Source organism: Typopeltis vanoorti, chromosome 5 (assembly GCF_054136105.1).
Source record: "Typopeltis vanoorti isolate ZY-2024b chromosome 5, IOZ_Tvanoo_1.0, whole genome shotgun sequence".
In the NCBI taxonomy this organism is placed as follows: domain Eukaryota; kingdom Metazoa; phylum Arthropoda; class Arachnida; order Uropygi; family Thelyphonidae; genus Typopeltis; species Typopeltis vanoorti.
Window position 1 is genome coordinate 80,403,865 of NC_143553.1, and position 15,627 is coordinate 80,419,491.

General features: G+C 38.1%; 1 protein-coding gene across 1 annotated transcript in view; it reads right to left on the bottom strand.

Annotated features, from left to right (window-relative positions):
* Window positions 1-15,627, bottom strand: part of LOC150106590 (uncharacterized) — a 116,477-nt gene that overhangs the window by 60,830 nt on the left and 40,020 nt on the right. The window contains exons 4-5 of the mRNA XM_090393437.1: window positions 10,084-10,209; window positions 1,248-1,372 (exon numbers count right to left, since the gene is read on the bottom strand). Of these exons, the coding sequence (XP_090249563.1) occupies window positions 1,248-1,372; window positions 10,084-10,209 (251 nt within the window). The remainder of the gene's footprint in view (window positions 1-1,247; window positions 1,373-10,083; window positions 10,210-15,627) is intronic.

Here is a 15,627-nt window from a genome sequence, read left to right on the forward strand (position 1 = left end):
TATTTAAGTTTTGGCGATCTGGAAAAGGCATATGACAAGGTGCCAAGAGAGAAGCTATTCAATACGCTACAGTTATATGGTGTCAATGGGGCATTACATCAAGCAATACTTTGTCTGTATTTGAGTTGTAAGTCAGCAGTTAGAATTGAAGGATGTACAGGAAGATGGTTTAATGTTAAATCTGGTGTGAAACAAGAATGTACATTATCCCCCCTGTTATTCATTATCTATATGGATAACATTATGAAGGAAAGTGGTATTATACATGATATCAGAATTGGAGATGTTAATGTCAGCTCTTTGCATTATGCAGACATGTTATACTTCTGAATAAATCCGCTACAAGTTGGAAAGATTCCCTGACTAAATTGAATAACTGTTGTAATAGATATGGTATGAAGGTCAGCATTAAAAAGACAAAGAAAATGAAAATAGGTAGAATTGTTGAAAATGTCAACTGTGTTGTGAACGGGGAACCTGTGCAACAAGTAAAACATGTCAGCTACTTAGGACAATTTTTACTGAAGATGGTAAATTAAATATGGAAATAGACAACAGAATCAACAAAGCTGGTATGGTAGGAAGTCAATTGAATAAATTCATATGGAATAAGAGAGAAATTAGTCAGAACACTAAATTAGCTGTATGTTCAAACCAGTTGTAACTTATGGATCTGAGAGCTGGGTCAGAAGTAAAACACTTGACCAAAGACTAGAGACCGCAGACATGAGTCCTGAGAAAGATTAGAGGCATGAATCAGATATGGCAATATCATATTAAAAACGAGGATATTAGGAAAGAACTTGACATTGTCGGCATCCAGGAATGCGTTAGCAGAGCTAATCTCAGGTGGTATGGTCACTTAAACAGAATGGGTGAGGAAAGATTAAGAAAACAAGTGTTCTCTGCCAGGTTGGCAGGAAAACGACCCAGAGGAAGACCAAGATATAGGTGTATTGATACGGTACAATGTGCCTTAGCCGATAGAAATATAAGATCTGATAATGATAATATTGGAGTCTTGACAAGTAATAGAATGATTTGGAGGAAAATTGTATATAGGAAGTTAGTTATGATGTAAATTTTTCATGTAGTACTATCATATCCTGTACACTCCCTTGAGGGTACATGTCAGGAATTTGATGATGAACCATTAGGCTTAATTTGCTCACTTTTATGTTATTTAATTCCATCAATAATAATAATAAATATTATGGACTATTTTAAAAGTCTAGAAAACAAATTACCTTACGATCATCCTGTTCACAATCTCTTGAAATATGGCCTTGTTTCCCACAAATATAGCATGTCTTTTCATGCTCTTTGCAATCTCTTGCAATATGTCCAGTTCTACCGCAGTTATAACATGACACTTTAAAAGATTTAAAAAAAAAAGTAATCACATGATCAAGAATAATTTTAGAAGTGCATTAATTACAATAAAACATTAATGAAAGAAAATACTTTCCTTCATGGTTACACAGCATGCATTATACAAATTATGGAAACAACCACCATGTTAATGTAAAACTTCAAATTAATAAAAACCAAAATAATCACTCAACGTTTCAACCTTCTACATCCACATATAAACATGAATGGTTATATAAAGAAAGTGTTGAAGCCTTACTTCACAGACCTAATTTTAATCAAAATTACTATCTCATTATTCCAAAAGTGTGGGAAATTGTCATCCTCAATTGTATTCAATTATTTATCTGCTATATTTTAATTTAAGTAATTTTAATTTCAGCCCAGAAGTTTTTAATCCATGAACACGCGACTCTATACATAGAGGGATTCTAATTTAAACATGCGTACTAGTTTTTTTTTTGTTTGTTTTTTGAATTCAATTCCTATTGTTGTTCGTTAGTTGTACTGATGATGTCTTATGATGCATAAGACGAAATATTTAAGTAATAAAAAAGTTACAAATCTGAAAGCACACCCCAACTCAAAATCACCAGAGTTAAAGATCGGTACTATCAATGTAAGAAGCTTGAATGGCAAAGAAATGGAGCTAGCTAAAGAATTAGATAAGTACCAGATCGACATAATAGGTGTGACTGAAACAAAAAAGACAAAAACTGGTGAGATCTTTCTGGGCAATAAATACAAAATGATATATTCAGGCAGTGCCAATCAAGGAAAAGAAGGAGTAGCCATAGTATTCAACACAAAATACGAGGCTAATCTTCTTGAATGGCAGGCAATCTCAAGTAGAGTTATGTGGGCAAATATGAGAACAGGGGACTGGACAATCAGACTTATTTGTGCCTATTGTCCCACAGAAGGTTCTACTAAGGTAGAAGTGGAGGAATTTTTTGATGCTTTAGAAAAAGAAACCGATACAATGAAAAAGGAAAAGTTTGTCCTTGTTGGGGATCTAAATAGCAGAGTAGGAAATGATAGTCAGACATACAAAAATAATTTGGGAAAATTTGGAGAAAAGAGCAAATCTAATAATAATGGCAAATACCTATTGCATTTCTGCTCAGGACATGGATTGGTTATTACTAACCCATGTTCCAACATAAAAATGTAAACAAATTCACATGGAGAGAGGAGGCAAGGAATAAGAAAAGTCTCATTAACTATGTTATTGTTGATAGTGATGTTTTCTCCCTGGTGCAGGACACCAGAGTGTACAGAGGATCTGAAATTGGAAGTGATCACTATTTAGTCTTGAGCAGGATAAAATTGAATTTCATATTGAAAAGAATGACATGTAAGAAAGTTTTAAAGCGAATAAAAGTTGAGCAGCTTTCAGATGCGAACTGCAGACTAAAATACACAAACATTATTCAAGAAAAAATGAAAGAGTTTGAGAACAGAAACCAAACCTTGGAGAGTTAGTGGCAAGCCTTGAAGAAAACCCTGATTGATTCAGCCAGAGTAGCATGTGGAGAAGTTGTCTGCAAGGATAGAAAAATCAGAACTCCATGGTGGACACAGGAAGTTAAAGAGGCAGTGAAGGAAAAGAAGAAAGCATATCAAAAGTTCCTGACAAATGTTACATTTGTCTCTGTTGCTCTTAGAGAAACAGAGACAAATGTAAGAAAGCGAAACACTGTAAAAACTAGCTAAACAAAGGTCATGGGAGGACTTTGGCAAGAACATAGAAAATAAATATCATGAAGGTAGTAAGATATTCTGGAGGTCGTTGAAGGAGGAAAGAGTGCTGTAAAAGGAGTTAGAGATGATAAAGGTGACATGAAAAGAGGAGAAAAAGATATCCTTGAAGTATGGAGTAATTACTTTGAAAAACTGCTAAAAGAAACAAGCAGTGATGATAGCACAGCGATAAAAAACACTGACCATGCATGCAGTCAGGAATACATATCCATACTTGAAGTAGAAAAAGCCATCAAAGGCTTGAAATGTAGAAAGGCAGCAGGAGTAGATGATATTCAACCAGAAATGCTGAAGTAAAAGTCTTACAGTGGCTGCACTGCATAGTAAAGAAGGACTGGACAGAGGGACGAATTGCTGATGATTGGAGCAGAGCTCGAATAGTACCCATATATAAAAAGGGAAATAAAACTGAATGTGAGAATTACAGAGGTATTTCCCCTACTGAGTGTTCCTGGCAAGATCTATGCAAGTATACTTGAGAAACAGTTGAGAAGAATTGCGGAAGAAAAGTATAGTGAAGAACAAGCTGGATTCGGGCCAAATAGAGGCTGTCAGGATCAGATCTTCACTTTACGACAAATAGTTAAGAAAGCATGGGAATATAACAAAGATCTATATTTAAGTTTTGTCGATCTGTTAAAGGCATATGACAAGGTGCCAAGAGAGAAGCTATTCAATACGCTACAGTTCTTTGGTGTCAATGGGACATTATATCAAGCAATACTTAGTCTTTATTTGAGTTGTAAGTCAACAGTTAGAATTGAAGGAAGTACAGGAAGATGGTTTAATGTTAATTCTGGTGTGAGACAAGGATGTACATTATCCCCTCTGTTATTCATTATCTATATGGATCACATTATGAAGGAAAGTGGTATTAAATATATCAGAATTAGAGATGTGAATGTCAGCTCTTTGCTTTATGAGGACGATGTTATACTTCTAAATAAATCCGCTACAAGTTTGTAAGATTCCCTGACTAAATTGAATAACTGTTGTAATAGATATAGTATGAAGGTCAGCATTAAAAAGACAAAGAAAATGAAAACAGGTAGAATTGTTGAAATTGTCAACTGTGTTGTGAACGGGGAACCTGTGCAACAAGTAAAACATTTCAGCTACTTAGGCACAATTTTTACTGAAGATGGTAAATTAAATATGGAAATAGACAACAGAATCAACAAAGCCGGTATGGTTGGAAGTCAGTTGAATAAATTCATATGGAATAAGAGAGAAATTAGTCGGAACACTAAATTAGCATACAAGACAGTGTTCAAACCAGTTTTAACTTATGGATCTGAGAGCTGGGTCAGAAGTAAAACACTTGACCAAAGACTAGAGACCGCAGATATGATAGTCCTGAGAATGATTATAGGCATGAACAGATGGCATCAATGGCAATATCATATTAAAAACGAGAATATTAGGAAAGAACTTGATAGTCAGCATCCAGGAATGCTTTAGCAGAGCTAATCTCAGGTGGTATGGTCACTTAAATAGAATGGGTGAGGAAAGATTAAGAAAACAAGTGTTCTCTGCCAGGTTATCAGGAAAACGACCCAGAGGAAGACCAAGATATAGGTGGATTTATACGGTACAATGTGCCTTAGACGATAGAAATATAAGATCTGATAACGTTGGAGTCTTGACAAGTAACAGACTGATTTGGAGGAAAATTGTAGATAGGAAGTTAGTAATGATGTAAATTTTTCATGTAGTACTATCATATCCTGTACACCCATTGAGGGTACATGTCAGGAATTTGATGATGATAATGAAAAGTTACTGAGACATACGTATAATTATTCTATAGTTTTAGTATTCGGTAATGTGCAAGTAAAGCTCTTAGGTGGAATGGTCACGTAAGTAGAATCAGAAATAGAATAGAATCATAAATAGAAATGAAAGGAGCAAAACAAGTTTTTGATGCCAGGAAAAAGATCTAGTAAAAGACAGAGATGTGTGTGAACTGACTCAGTTAGAAGTGATTTAGAAGACTGAAATCTAAGATCTGACAATACTGGAATCCTGACAAACCTTTCGTAATATCCTGTACACCTCTTAAGGGGCTTGCTTGTGAGGGATTTGATGATAATTTACATCAAATAAGAAGAAAAATATGGATGATGCAAAAACTTATAGATAGCAGTTATAACTGATTTGTCTAAAATTTCACGATGTTCAAATATTCAATTCTGTGGTTGATGTTTATCCTATTATTGACCATACATATCAGATGTTTATCCTATTACATCTGATATGACCATACAAATCTTCATATTCTACTAATTTCTTGTACTTTCTCAGGAATATGTAGCTTGAGAAACAGAATACATATAAAAGCAGAATAAATCATGAAACATAAAACTAGCATTAATAAAATTTTGCTGTTAGAAATACAATAGCATATATCATGCTAACATAACAAATGCATGCTGCACTGTCAATCTGTACTGCATAATGTCCATCATAGTCTAGTTCTAAAAGTTTCAAGTCTTTTCATGAATGGGTCTGGCCTATTGTACTTAGAAATAAAAAAACAAGTGATCTGAGAACCACCAAAAATATCATATATCGAGTCTAATAGCTCTATCTTTCAAAAGAACCGGAAATTTACATAGCAGACCAATGAAGCATGCATGTGATATGTTAGCCCTATATCAACTATCATTTCTGATAGCAATCCTATTCTGCTTTTAGGTACTGTATATCAATTTGTTACATACACTTCATATTCCTGAGTAAGAAACTAGCAGAATTTTTTTTTTAATACTGATCCCATACATAAGAGGTCAAGAGACCTATAAAGCACAACAGTGTCATGTGGAGTGCGGATGAGGACTAAGATCTGTAGTTGCACAGTACAGGAATGATGGGAAGTTGCTGCTCTTGTGTGAAGGAATGATAATTGCCAGTTCACTGGAGCAGTGACCATGGAAGTACCTGTAGTATAGACACAGAGCTGAAATACTGTGCCTGTGAGATAGAGTTTGAAGTGAACTGTAAGAGAGAGGGATCAATGAGCCTAACTGCTTGCCTTTAGACAGGATCAAGGATTTTAAGGGAAGTTTTAGGTGCACACACCCAAACATGGAAGTCATATTCTAGGCATGACAGATTTGTATATAGTTAGGAGGGATGCTTAAGGATCAAAACTGTATAACTGAAAGGAGACCTCCACATCGCTTTTAAAGAAATGTGGAGAACCGACCACGTAGATACCTAACACCCTGTTAGGTATCTACCTTGAATGAATGAGGATGGGCTGGCAATTTGGGATTTAGCTGACCAAATTGGCTTAAACCAAAATATAAAAATGGACAGAATTTCATGCTGGCTGGGGCATCGCCCAATTAAGCAAGGCCCCGTTGTTTTCACCAGGGAACCAGGGTGAACAGTGAAAAGTCAGCTACTGGAACAAATCCTAAAAGACATCCCAACTTGTCACCAGAGTTCAAGATCGGTATTATCAACATAAGAAGCCTAAATGGCAATGAAATGGAGTTAGATGAGGAATTGGATAAGTACCAGATAGACATAATAGGGGTGACTGAAAAAAAAAAAAAAAAAAATGTGGGGAGATTTTTCTGAGAAATATATACAAAATGTTATATTCAGGCAATGCCAATCAGGGAACAGAAGGTGTAGCTATAGCATTGAACAGAAAACAAGAGGCTAATCTTGAATGGCAAGCAATATCAAGTAGAGTTATGTGGGCAAATATCAGAATGGGGAAATTGGACAATGAGACTTATTTGTGCCTATGGTCCCACAGAAGGTTCTGCTAAGGTAAAGTGAAGAAATTTTTTTAGGCTTTAGAGTAAGCAACTGACACAATGAAAAAGGAAAAGTTGGTCCTTGTTGGGAATCTAAATAACAGCGTAGGAAATGATTGTCAGACATACAAAAATGTTTTGGAAAAATTTGGAGAAAAGAACAAAGCTAATAATAATGGCAAATACCTGTTGAATTTCTGCTCAGGTTATTTCTGACTGGTTATTACTAACACAATGATCAAACATAAAAATGTGCACAATTTACATGGAGAGAAGAGGAAGGAATAAGAAAAGTCTCACTGCCTATGTTATTATTGACAGTGATATTTTCCCACTGGTGCAGGACATTAGAGTGTACACAGGATTTAAAATTGGAAGTGATCACCATTTAGTTTTGTGCAGGATAAAAGTTGAGCAGCTATCATATGTAAACTGTAAACTAAAATACACAAACATTATTCAAGAAAAAATGAAATAGTTGGAGAACAGAAACCAAACCTTGGATATTCAATGGCAAATCCTGAAAAAAACATTGATTGATTCAGCCAGAGAGGCATGTGGTGAGGTTGTCTGCAAGGATAGAAAAATGAGAACCCCATGGTGGACACAGGAAGCTAGAGGCAGTGAAGGAAAAGAAAGCATATCAAAAGTTCCTGGCAAATAAGTCAGCTTGTGCTCTTAGAGAATACAGAGACAAATGTAAGAAAGCTAAACAAAAGGCATGCAAAGACTTTGGTAAGAACATAGAAAATAAATATCAAGAAGGTGGCAAAATATTCTGGAAGCTGTTGGGAAAGCTCAGAAATGGAAGAAAGAGTGCTGTAAAAGGAATTAGAGATGATAAAGGTAACACAAAAACTGGTGAAAAATATATCCTTTATGTATGGTGTAATTACTTCAAAAAATTGCTAAATGAAACAAGCAGCGATGATAGCACAGCAGTAAAAAACACTCAACAGACATACATATCCATACTTGAAGTAGAAAAAGCCATCAAAAGCCTCAAATGTGGAAAGCTAGTGCAAGTAGATGATATTCGACCAGAAATGCTCAAGTATGGAGGTATAAAAGTCTTACAGTGGCTGCACTGCATAGTTCAGAAGTCCTGGACAGAGGGACGAATTCCAAATGATTGGAGTAGAGCTCTCATAGTACTCATATATAAAAAAGGAAAATAAAACTGAATATGAGAATTACAGAGGTATTTCCTACTGAGTGTTCCTAGTAAGATTTATTCAAGTATACTTGAGAAACAGTTGAGAAGAATTGTGGAAACGAAGCTTAGTGAAGAACAAGCTGGGTACAGGCCATATAGAAGCTGTCAGGATCAAATTTTCACATTACGACAAATTGTTAAGAAATCGTGGAAATACAACAAAAATTAGTATTTTTAAGTTTAGCAGATCTGGAAAAGGCATTTGACAGGGTGCCAAGAGAGAAGCTGTTCAAAGTGCTACAGTTGTATGATGTCAATGGAGCATTATAGTTGTAATTCAGCAACTAGAATTGAAAGTAGTACAGGAAGATGGTTTTATGTTTAATCTGGTGTCAGACAAGGATGTATGTTATTCCCTCTGTTATTTATTATCTATATGGATCAAATTATGAAGGAAAGTGGTATTAAATCTGATATCAAAATTGGAGATGTTGATCTCCAATTTTTCAGTGAAGATGGCAAATTAAATATGGAAATAGAACTCAACTGAATAAATTTATATGGAATAAGAAAGAATTTAGCCAAAACACTAAATTAGCTGTATACAAGACAGTGTTCAATCCAATTTTAACTTATGAATCTGAGAGCTGGGTTAGAAATAAAACACTTGACCAAAGACTAGAGACCACAGATATGAGTCCTGAGAAAGATAGAGGGGTGAACAGATGGCATCAGTGGCAATGTCAAATTAAAATGAGGATATCAGCAAAGAACTTAATATTGTTAGCATCCAGGAATGTGTTAGCAGAGCCTAATATCAGATGGTATTGTCACTTAAACAGAATGGGAGAGGAAGGATTAGCAAAACAAGTGTTCTTTGCCAGGTTAGCAGGAAAAACACCCAAAGGAAGACCAAGATATAGGTGAATTGATACAGTAAAATGTGCCTTAGAAGATAGAAATATAAGCTCTGGTAATGTTGAAGTCTTGACAGGTAACAGATTGATTTGGAGGAAAATTGTAGATAGGAAGTTAGTAATGGTGTAAGTTTTTCATGCAGTACTATCATATCCTGCACACCCCCCTTGAGGATACATATCAGGAGTTTGATGATGATGATGATATAGTTAGGAGTTGGTTGGGTGTAAAACATCCTTTTAAACAAAAGAGAATGCCTAGTTTCTTGGATGCTGAGGAGGCTATTTATGTAATGTGTTTATGCCATGAGAGACTGCCGATTTGTGTGTTACTGAAGGTAAGGGTAGGTGAATTGAGATCTCATTTGTGAGAGAAAAGACAAGACTGTTTTGGTGGCATTGAACATTACAAGGTTGTTCTCGCCCCATCGAAGGATAGTATGGGGATAAATGTTTAAAAATAAAAGAATAAAAATATGCTTTTGATTATGTGCAATTATATCAATTTATTTAATAAAAATTTTCATCTGTTTGCATTGCTTAATGGATACCTCAAAAAATTAGTAACCTCCCTAGCACACCAAGTAACAATAATGTGCCTCTAACTGCAGGGTATGAAGCCTGTTAATGTGAAGAACCTTTATAAGGACTTTTTAAATAAAATATGAGAGCCAATTTCATGAAAAAGTGTTTCCCTCCTAGAAGCATGAATTTTTTAAATTCCACATGACAGAAAAAAGAAGAATGTGTAGACAGGATTAACAACTCTACCATAGCATTAATTCGGTTTCTGTTGGGTCAAATTACTTGTTCAAGACGAGCCCCTAATGCATAAGAACATGTGGCAAATGAAGAAAGGAAGAACTCAACCAACTAAACCATATTTTATGATTCTTCTACATGACTATCTGGTGGGAAAAGTAATTTCTCAACAAATTGAAGATGTTTTGCTTTTTATTTATTTATTTTTGCTAGGCATCAAATTCATTCAGTAAGGGGAAATCCTCATCACATTTGTGATTAGTGGAGTTCAAAACATTATGATAAAGGTATAATATGCTAAAACTCAAAACACTAATGAATTTACAGTTTTGTGACTTACTCTCTTCTGGTCCATTCTGACAGTCTTTTGCAATATGACCTGTTCCGTTACACCTATAACACCTATCTTCTGGCTCCTTACAGTCACGAGCAAAGTGACCAATTCTGTTGCACTTGTAGCATTTTTCTACATGAAAATGAACATAATATTTAAAAAGACAGTTTTAAGATATAAACTTTGATAAGATTATATTAAAATATCTGATTACAAAAAATCTTTTGTTGTTCTAATCTTACCAAAGTTTTAATCAGAACTGAAAATAAGGCATGCACTGCTCTTATTATAGACAATTACCTGATGACATCTCTTTTGATTGCCAAGAAAGTATAATGAATAAAATATGGACTTGTGCAAAATTAAATCTTTATTAGTAGAATTTTTGCCTATGCAACATAGACATTATCAGTACACAAAATGGAACATAAGCTTAACAGAAAAAAATTCACCAAAGCATCATGATAGCTTTGTACAGCAAAATCAATTCCTTAACTTAAAAACTAAGCAAGATAAAATTAGTATATTAAAGAAATACTATTTCTCATAAGGAAGCTAAATCTAGGCCCGTCAGAAGCCTGTTCATGTTAGAACAATGTAATAATGTTTCACAGTTCTCTTTATAAAGCCATTAGTAGTCTGCCTTTGTACAGAATGCATTTCTTCCCAAAGAATCCTTTGTTTAGCAGAGATAGCATATTCCACAAGGCCAGATTAAGGTTCACGATACTTGGCATATGCTATTTGTTCCTCGTAACAGAGGCTGATCTTCCAGAGTATCCAAAATAAGATAGATTACAAACACAAAGAACTTTGGAGATGTCTGGTAAGTTTAATGGAGAAAGTTTGTCTTTAGATGAAGAAAAAGAAGTGCTTGTCTTAAAGATTTCTCTATAAAACTTTCCAAGTATCTATCAGATTCCTTGCCTTTGTCGTCTTTATTTTAGACAATCTAGAAGATTTGTTCCTATTCATCACAAGGACCATCTCTATTCAACATTGTTGCAATGTGAACAGGTCTGATAGTCTACACTTATCTCCTTATGGAAAATAGCTTATTCAATCTGCTAATCTTTTCCTGTTGTTCTATTTTTTTCAGGTAGTGGCAATTCATGCGATAGCCCCTTTACTATTTAACATCTACTTGTCAGACTTACCACATACCAGCACAAGCAAATATACATACGCCAATGATCTTGCAATCCTACACCAGTCTACCTTCTTTGCCAACCTTGAACACAGACCTGAACATCCTGGATGTGTACTTTAAGCAGTGGTACTTAAAAGCCAAATCCAACAAAAACTGTGTCCGCAGCATTTCACCTGAACAATGCAGAGGCGAATCGACACCTCAATTACACCTCTTTCTGTGGCAAAAAGGTAGAGCGTGAGCCTTACCCGAAATACCTTAGAGTGAGCCTGAACAGAAGCCTAACCTATAAAAGGCACATCACCAACCTATCCAACAAAATCAAAACAAGAAATAATATCATCTCACAGCTTGCTGGAACAACCTGGGGTTGTGGTGATATGTCTTAAGGTCGTCTGCACTGGTCCTCGTATTCTCTGCAGCAGAATACCATGCACCTGTCTGTGAAAGAGCTGCACACGCTAACATTATAGACACCCAGCTAAACTCTACCATGCACATAATTAGTGGAACATTGAGAAGCATCCCCCCCCTCTCCCTTGGCTACCTGTCCTATCTAACATTGCTCCACCATATATAAGGAGAAGACAAGCCTCAATTAAAGTATTTAACAAAGTAATGAGTAACCCGCTCCTGCCCCTGCATCAGACTCTTATAAATCCACATAGTCTTCACCTAAACTCAAGAAACCCTTTCTGGTGTCCATGGTCAACGCTCTTCAGCTGCCTTACCATCAACACCTGACACGTGGAGAGAACACTGGTCCAACAATCTTCCAACAAATGGTTTCCTGGTTGAAGCTCCCTGTGCTCTGCAGCCTGGTTTTGCCCTTCCTAGGAAGATTTGGTCATCTATCAACAGGATCAGAACTAACCAGGGCAGCTGTAGCTACCTACTACATAAATGGAGACTGTCAGACCACCCTTATTGTGACTGTTCCCCAGATAATCACTCATATTGTGAATGACTGCCCAAGGCACAGTGGTGGATTCCAGGACATCCACGTGGTGATAGAAGAGATCCTGGATTAGCTTTCTAGCATGGACATTGACCTGTAGCTGCTTTTGCCATAAGAATAAATAAATAAATAAATGCAATATACAGATTTAACTGCTCACAGATTTTATTTTACATAATTCCTTATTTGTTATTCATAGTCTATAAACTTTAAACTTCAAAATTTCAATATTCATAGTCTACTTACATTCCTATCTTTTAAAAAATTATTTCACATGAAGAAGCTTTCCTTCAAAAATCATAATTTTGCTTTCATCAATTGCAAAAACCATCCCAGATTGCAACCCCCCCCACTTCCAGTTGCAGTGATACTTCCCAGGATGTAGCTGTATTCCACAATTAATAAACAATAAGAAAAAAATCTGTGCTGAAAACCTTATACTGATTATTAATAATAACAAACAATTAGAGCAAAATTCACCCCCCCCCCCCCCCACCCCCCCCCCCCCCCACCCCCCCCCCCCCCCACCCCCCCCCCCCCCCACCCCCCCCCCCCCCCACCCCCCCCCCCCCCCACCCCCCCCCCCCCCCACCCCCCCCCCCCCCCACCCCCCCCCCCCCCCACCCCCCCCCCCCCCCACCCCCCCCCCCCCCCACCCCCCCCCCCCCCCACCCCCCCCCCCCCCCACCCCCCCCCCCCCCCACCCCCCCCCCCCCCCACCCCCCCCCCCCCCCACCCCCCCCCCCCCCCACCCCCCCCCCCCCCCACCCCCCCCCCCCCCCACCCCCCCCCCCCCCCACCCCCCCCCCCCCCCACCCCCCCCCCCCCCCACCCCCCCCCCCCCCCACCCCCCCCCCCCCCCACCCCCCCCCCCCCCCACCCCCCCCCCCCCCCACCCCCCCCCCCCCCCACCCCCCCCCCCCCCCACCCCCCCCCCCCCCCACCCCCCCCCCCCCCCACCCCCCCCCCCCCCCACCATTATTCACCCCCAAGTCATTGGAATAAGTGAAACATGGTTGAATGAACATGATATCGTAATGGGAATAGAAATGGAAGGGCACAGTATTTTTGTGGATAGAAAGGGCAGGAAGGAAGGGGGGGGGGAAGTGCTGCTGATGACAGTAGGGGAATTAAGTCCACATAAGGTAGACATGAAAGGGGGAAATAGTGGTAACGGTTATGAGGCAGTGTGGTGTAACGTGGAGGTTGAGAGAAAGACATATTTAGTTGGATGTTGCTATAGTCCTGGGAATGTGGAAGGTGGTGATGAAGAAATGTATAAACAACTTGGATTAGTGAACAAAGGAAGGGTAATTATTATCGATGATTTTAATTATGGCAGTATAGACTGGAATGAAGAGATAGCATTTGGGAATAAGGAAAGTAAATTTCTCGAGTACTTGAGAGATAACTATTTCAGGCAGCACATAAAGGAAGGCACGAGAGGACCAAGAGTTCTAGATCTGATCATTTCATCAGAGGATGTAATTGTTAGAGGGATTTCACATTTTCCTCCAGCTGGTGAAAGTGATCATGAAGTATTCACTTGTGTTGTGGGTAGTCATATGAAGGCTTTTGCAAAGAAAGCATATATGTATTATAAGGCTGGTGATTATGACAAGCTTAGGAGACAACTTCAAGCTATAACATGGAATGAGGAGTTGAGCGGTAAGGAAATAAATGCTGCATGGGAACTTACAAAGAAATACATAACAGCATCAATGTACGAATGTATCCCAAAGGCCAAAAGGCTGAATAAGGTAGGTGTAAAATGGATTAATGTGGAGCTTAAGCATGAAATCTGGAAAAAGAAAGTACTTTGGAGGAAGTACAAGATGAATAATGGTAATCAGTCACATGAATATAAAGAACAAGCCAGGAGAGTGACTCAGTTAGTAAGGAAAACAAAAATAAAGTATGAGCAGAAATTGGCAAATCAGGCCAAGAAAAATCCCAGAGAGTTTTTTAAATATGTGGCGAGTAGAAGGAAGAATGATCATGGAAAGATGAAGTTAAGGGATGAAAGTGGTAGAATGGTAACTGCTGCAGATGACATTGTTGAGGTATTCAGTGATCAATTATTAAGTGTGTTTCATCCTGATCAGAGTGGAATCATGAGGAGCTTAAGTGTAGAGGACATAGGAGAGGATAGCTTAATTGTGAGTGAGCAGGATGTATTTGAGGAAATAAATAACCTTGATGTTAATAAGGCAATAGGTGATGACATATCACCACGCATCTTAAGGGAATGTTCCAGGGAACTGGCAGTAGCATTAGCATACCTGTTTAATAAGAGTTTTGCAACAGCACAGGTTCCAAGGGAGTGGAAGGAGGGTAAAATTGTTCCACTGCATAAAGGCGGTGATAAGACTGTAGCTTCAAATTATAGGCCGGTCTGTATATCTGGAGTTGTGAAGATCCTGGAGAGATTAGTGAGAAGTAGGATACAGAAATCAGTTGACAACAGCAGTATTCTCTGTGGCTATCAGCATGGGTTTGTTAAGGGGAGCTCATGTTTCACTAACTTACTTATGTACTATAACAAGGTGACAAATACCTTGGACAGAGGAGATGCATATACAGTAGTGTACTTGGATTTTGCAAAGGCTTTTGATAGACTGCCACATGACAAGCTCTTAAATAAATTGAAACAGATGGGATTGGATAACAGACTTCTGTGTTGGATCAGTGACTGGCTGTTAGATAGGTATCAGAAAGTTGTATATGGGGGTGCAGTATCCCAAAAGAGAAAGGTCACCAGTGGTGTGCCGCAGGGGTCAGTTTTGGGACCACTGTTGTTCAATTTGTATGTTAATGATATTGGGTTCGGTTTAACTAGTGATCTCCAGCTGTTTGCAGATGATGCAAAACTGGGGAGAGCAATGCACAGTCAGGCTGATGTTAATGCCTTACAAGAGGACGTGAATAGATTGCATGAAAAGGCAAGTAAGTGGAACTATCAACTCAATGTTACCAAGTGTAAGGTTTTGAGATTTGGTAAGCAACGATGGGATGCAAAGTATATACTTGGTGGGGAACTTTAACAGAAGTAGAGGAGATGAGATATCTAGGAGTGATGGTGGACAAGGACCTGAAACTCAGGGAAACATTGCACAAGTTGTGAAGACATCACATTGAATAATGGCAATGATGCGAAGAACCTGACATGCAGAGATAGAGAGGTTATGATTCCATTGTATAAGGCCTTGATCAGGCCTCATATGGATTATCGTGCACAGATTTGGTTGCCAGGTTTTCATGGTGATGAGGATATGTTGGAAAGGGTATAGAGAAGATTCACAAAGGTAGTCAGTGGTCTTTGGAGTATGAGGACAGATTGAGAGAATGTAAGTTGCAGAGCCTCATGAATAGGAGGAAGACGGGGGGGGGGGGGATATGATTGAGACATATAAGCTGGTCAGGTGTTATTAGGTAGACACGG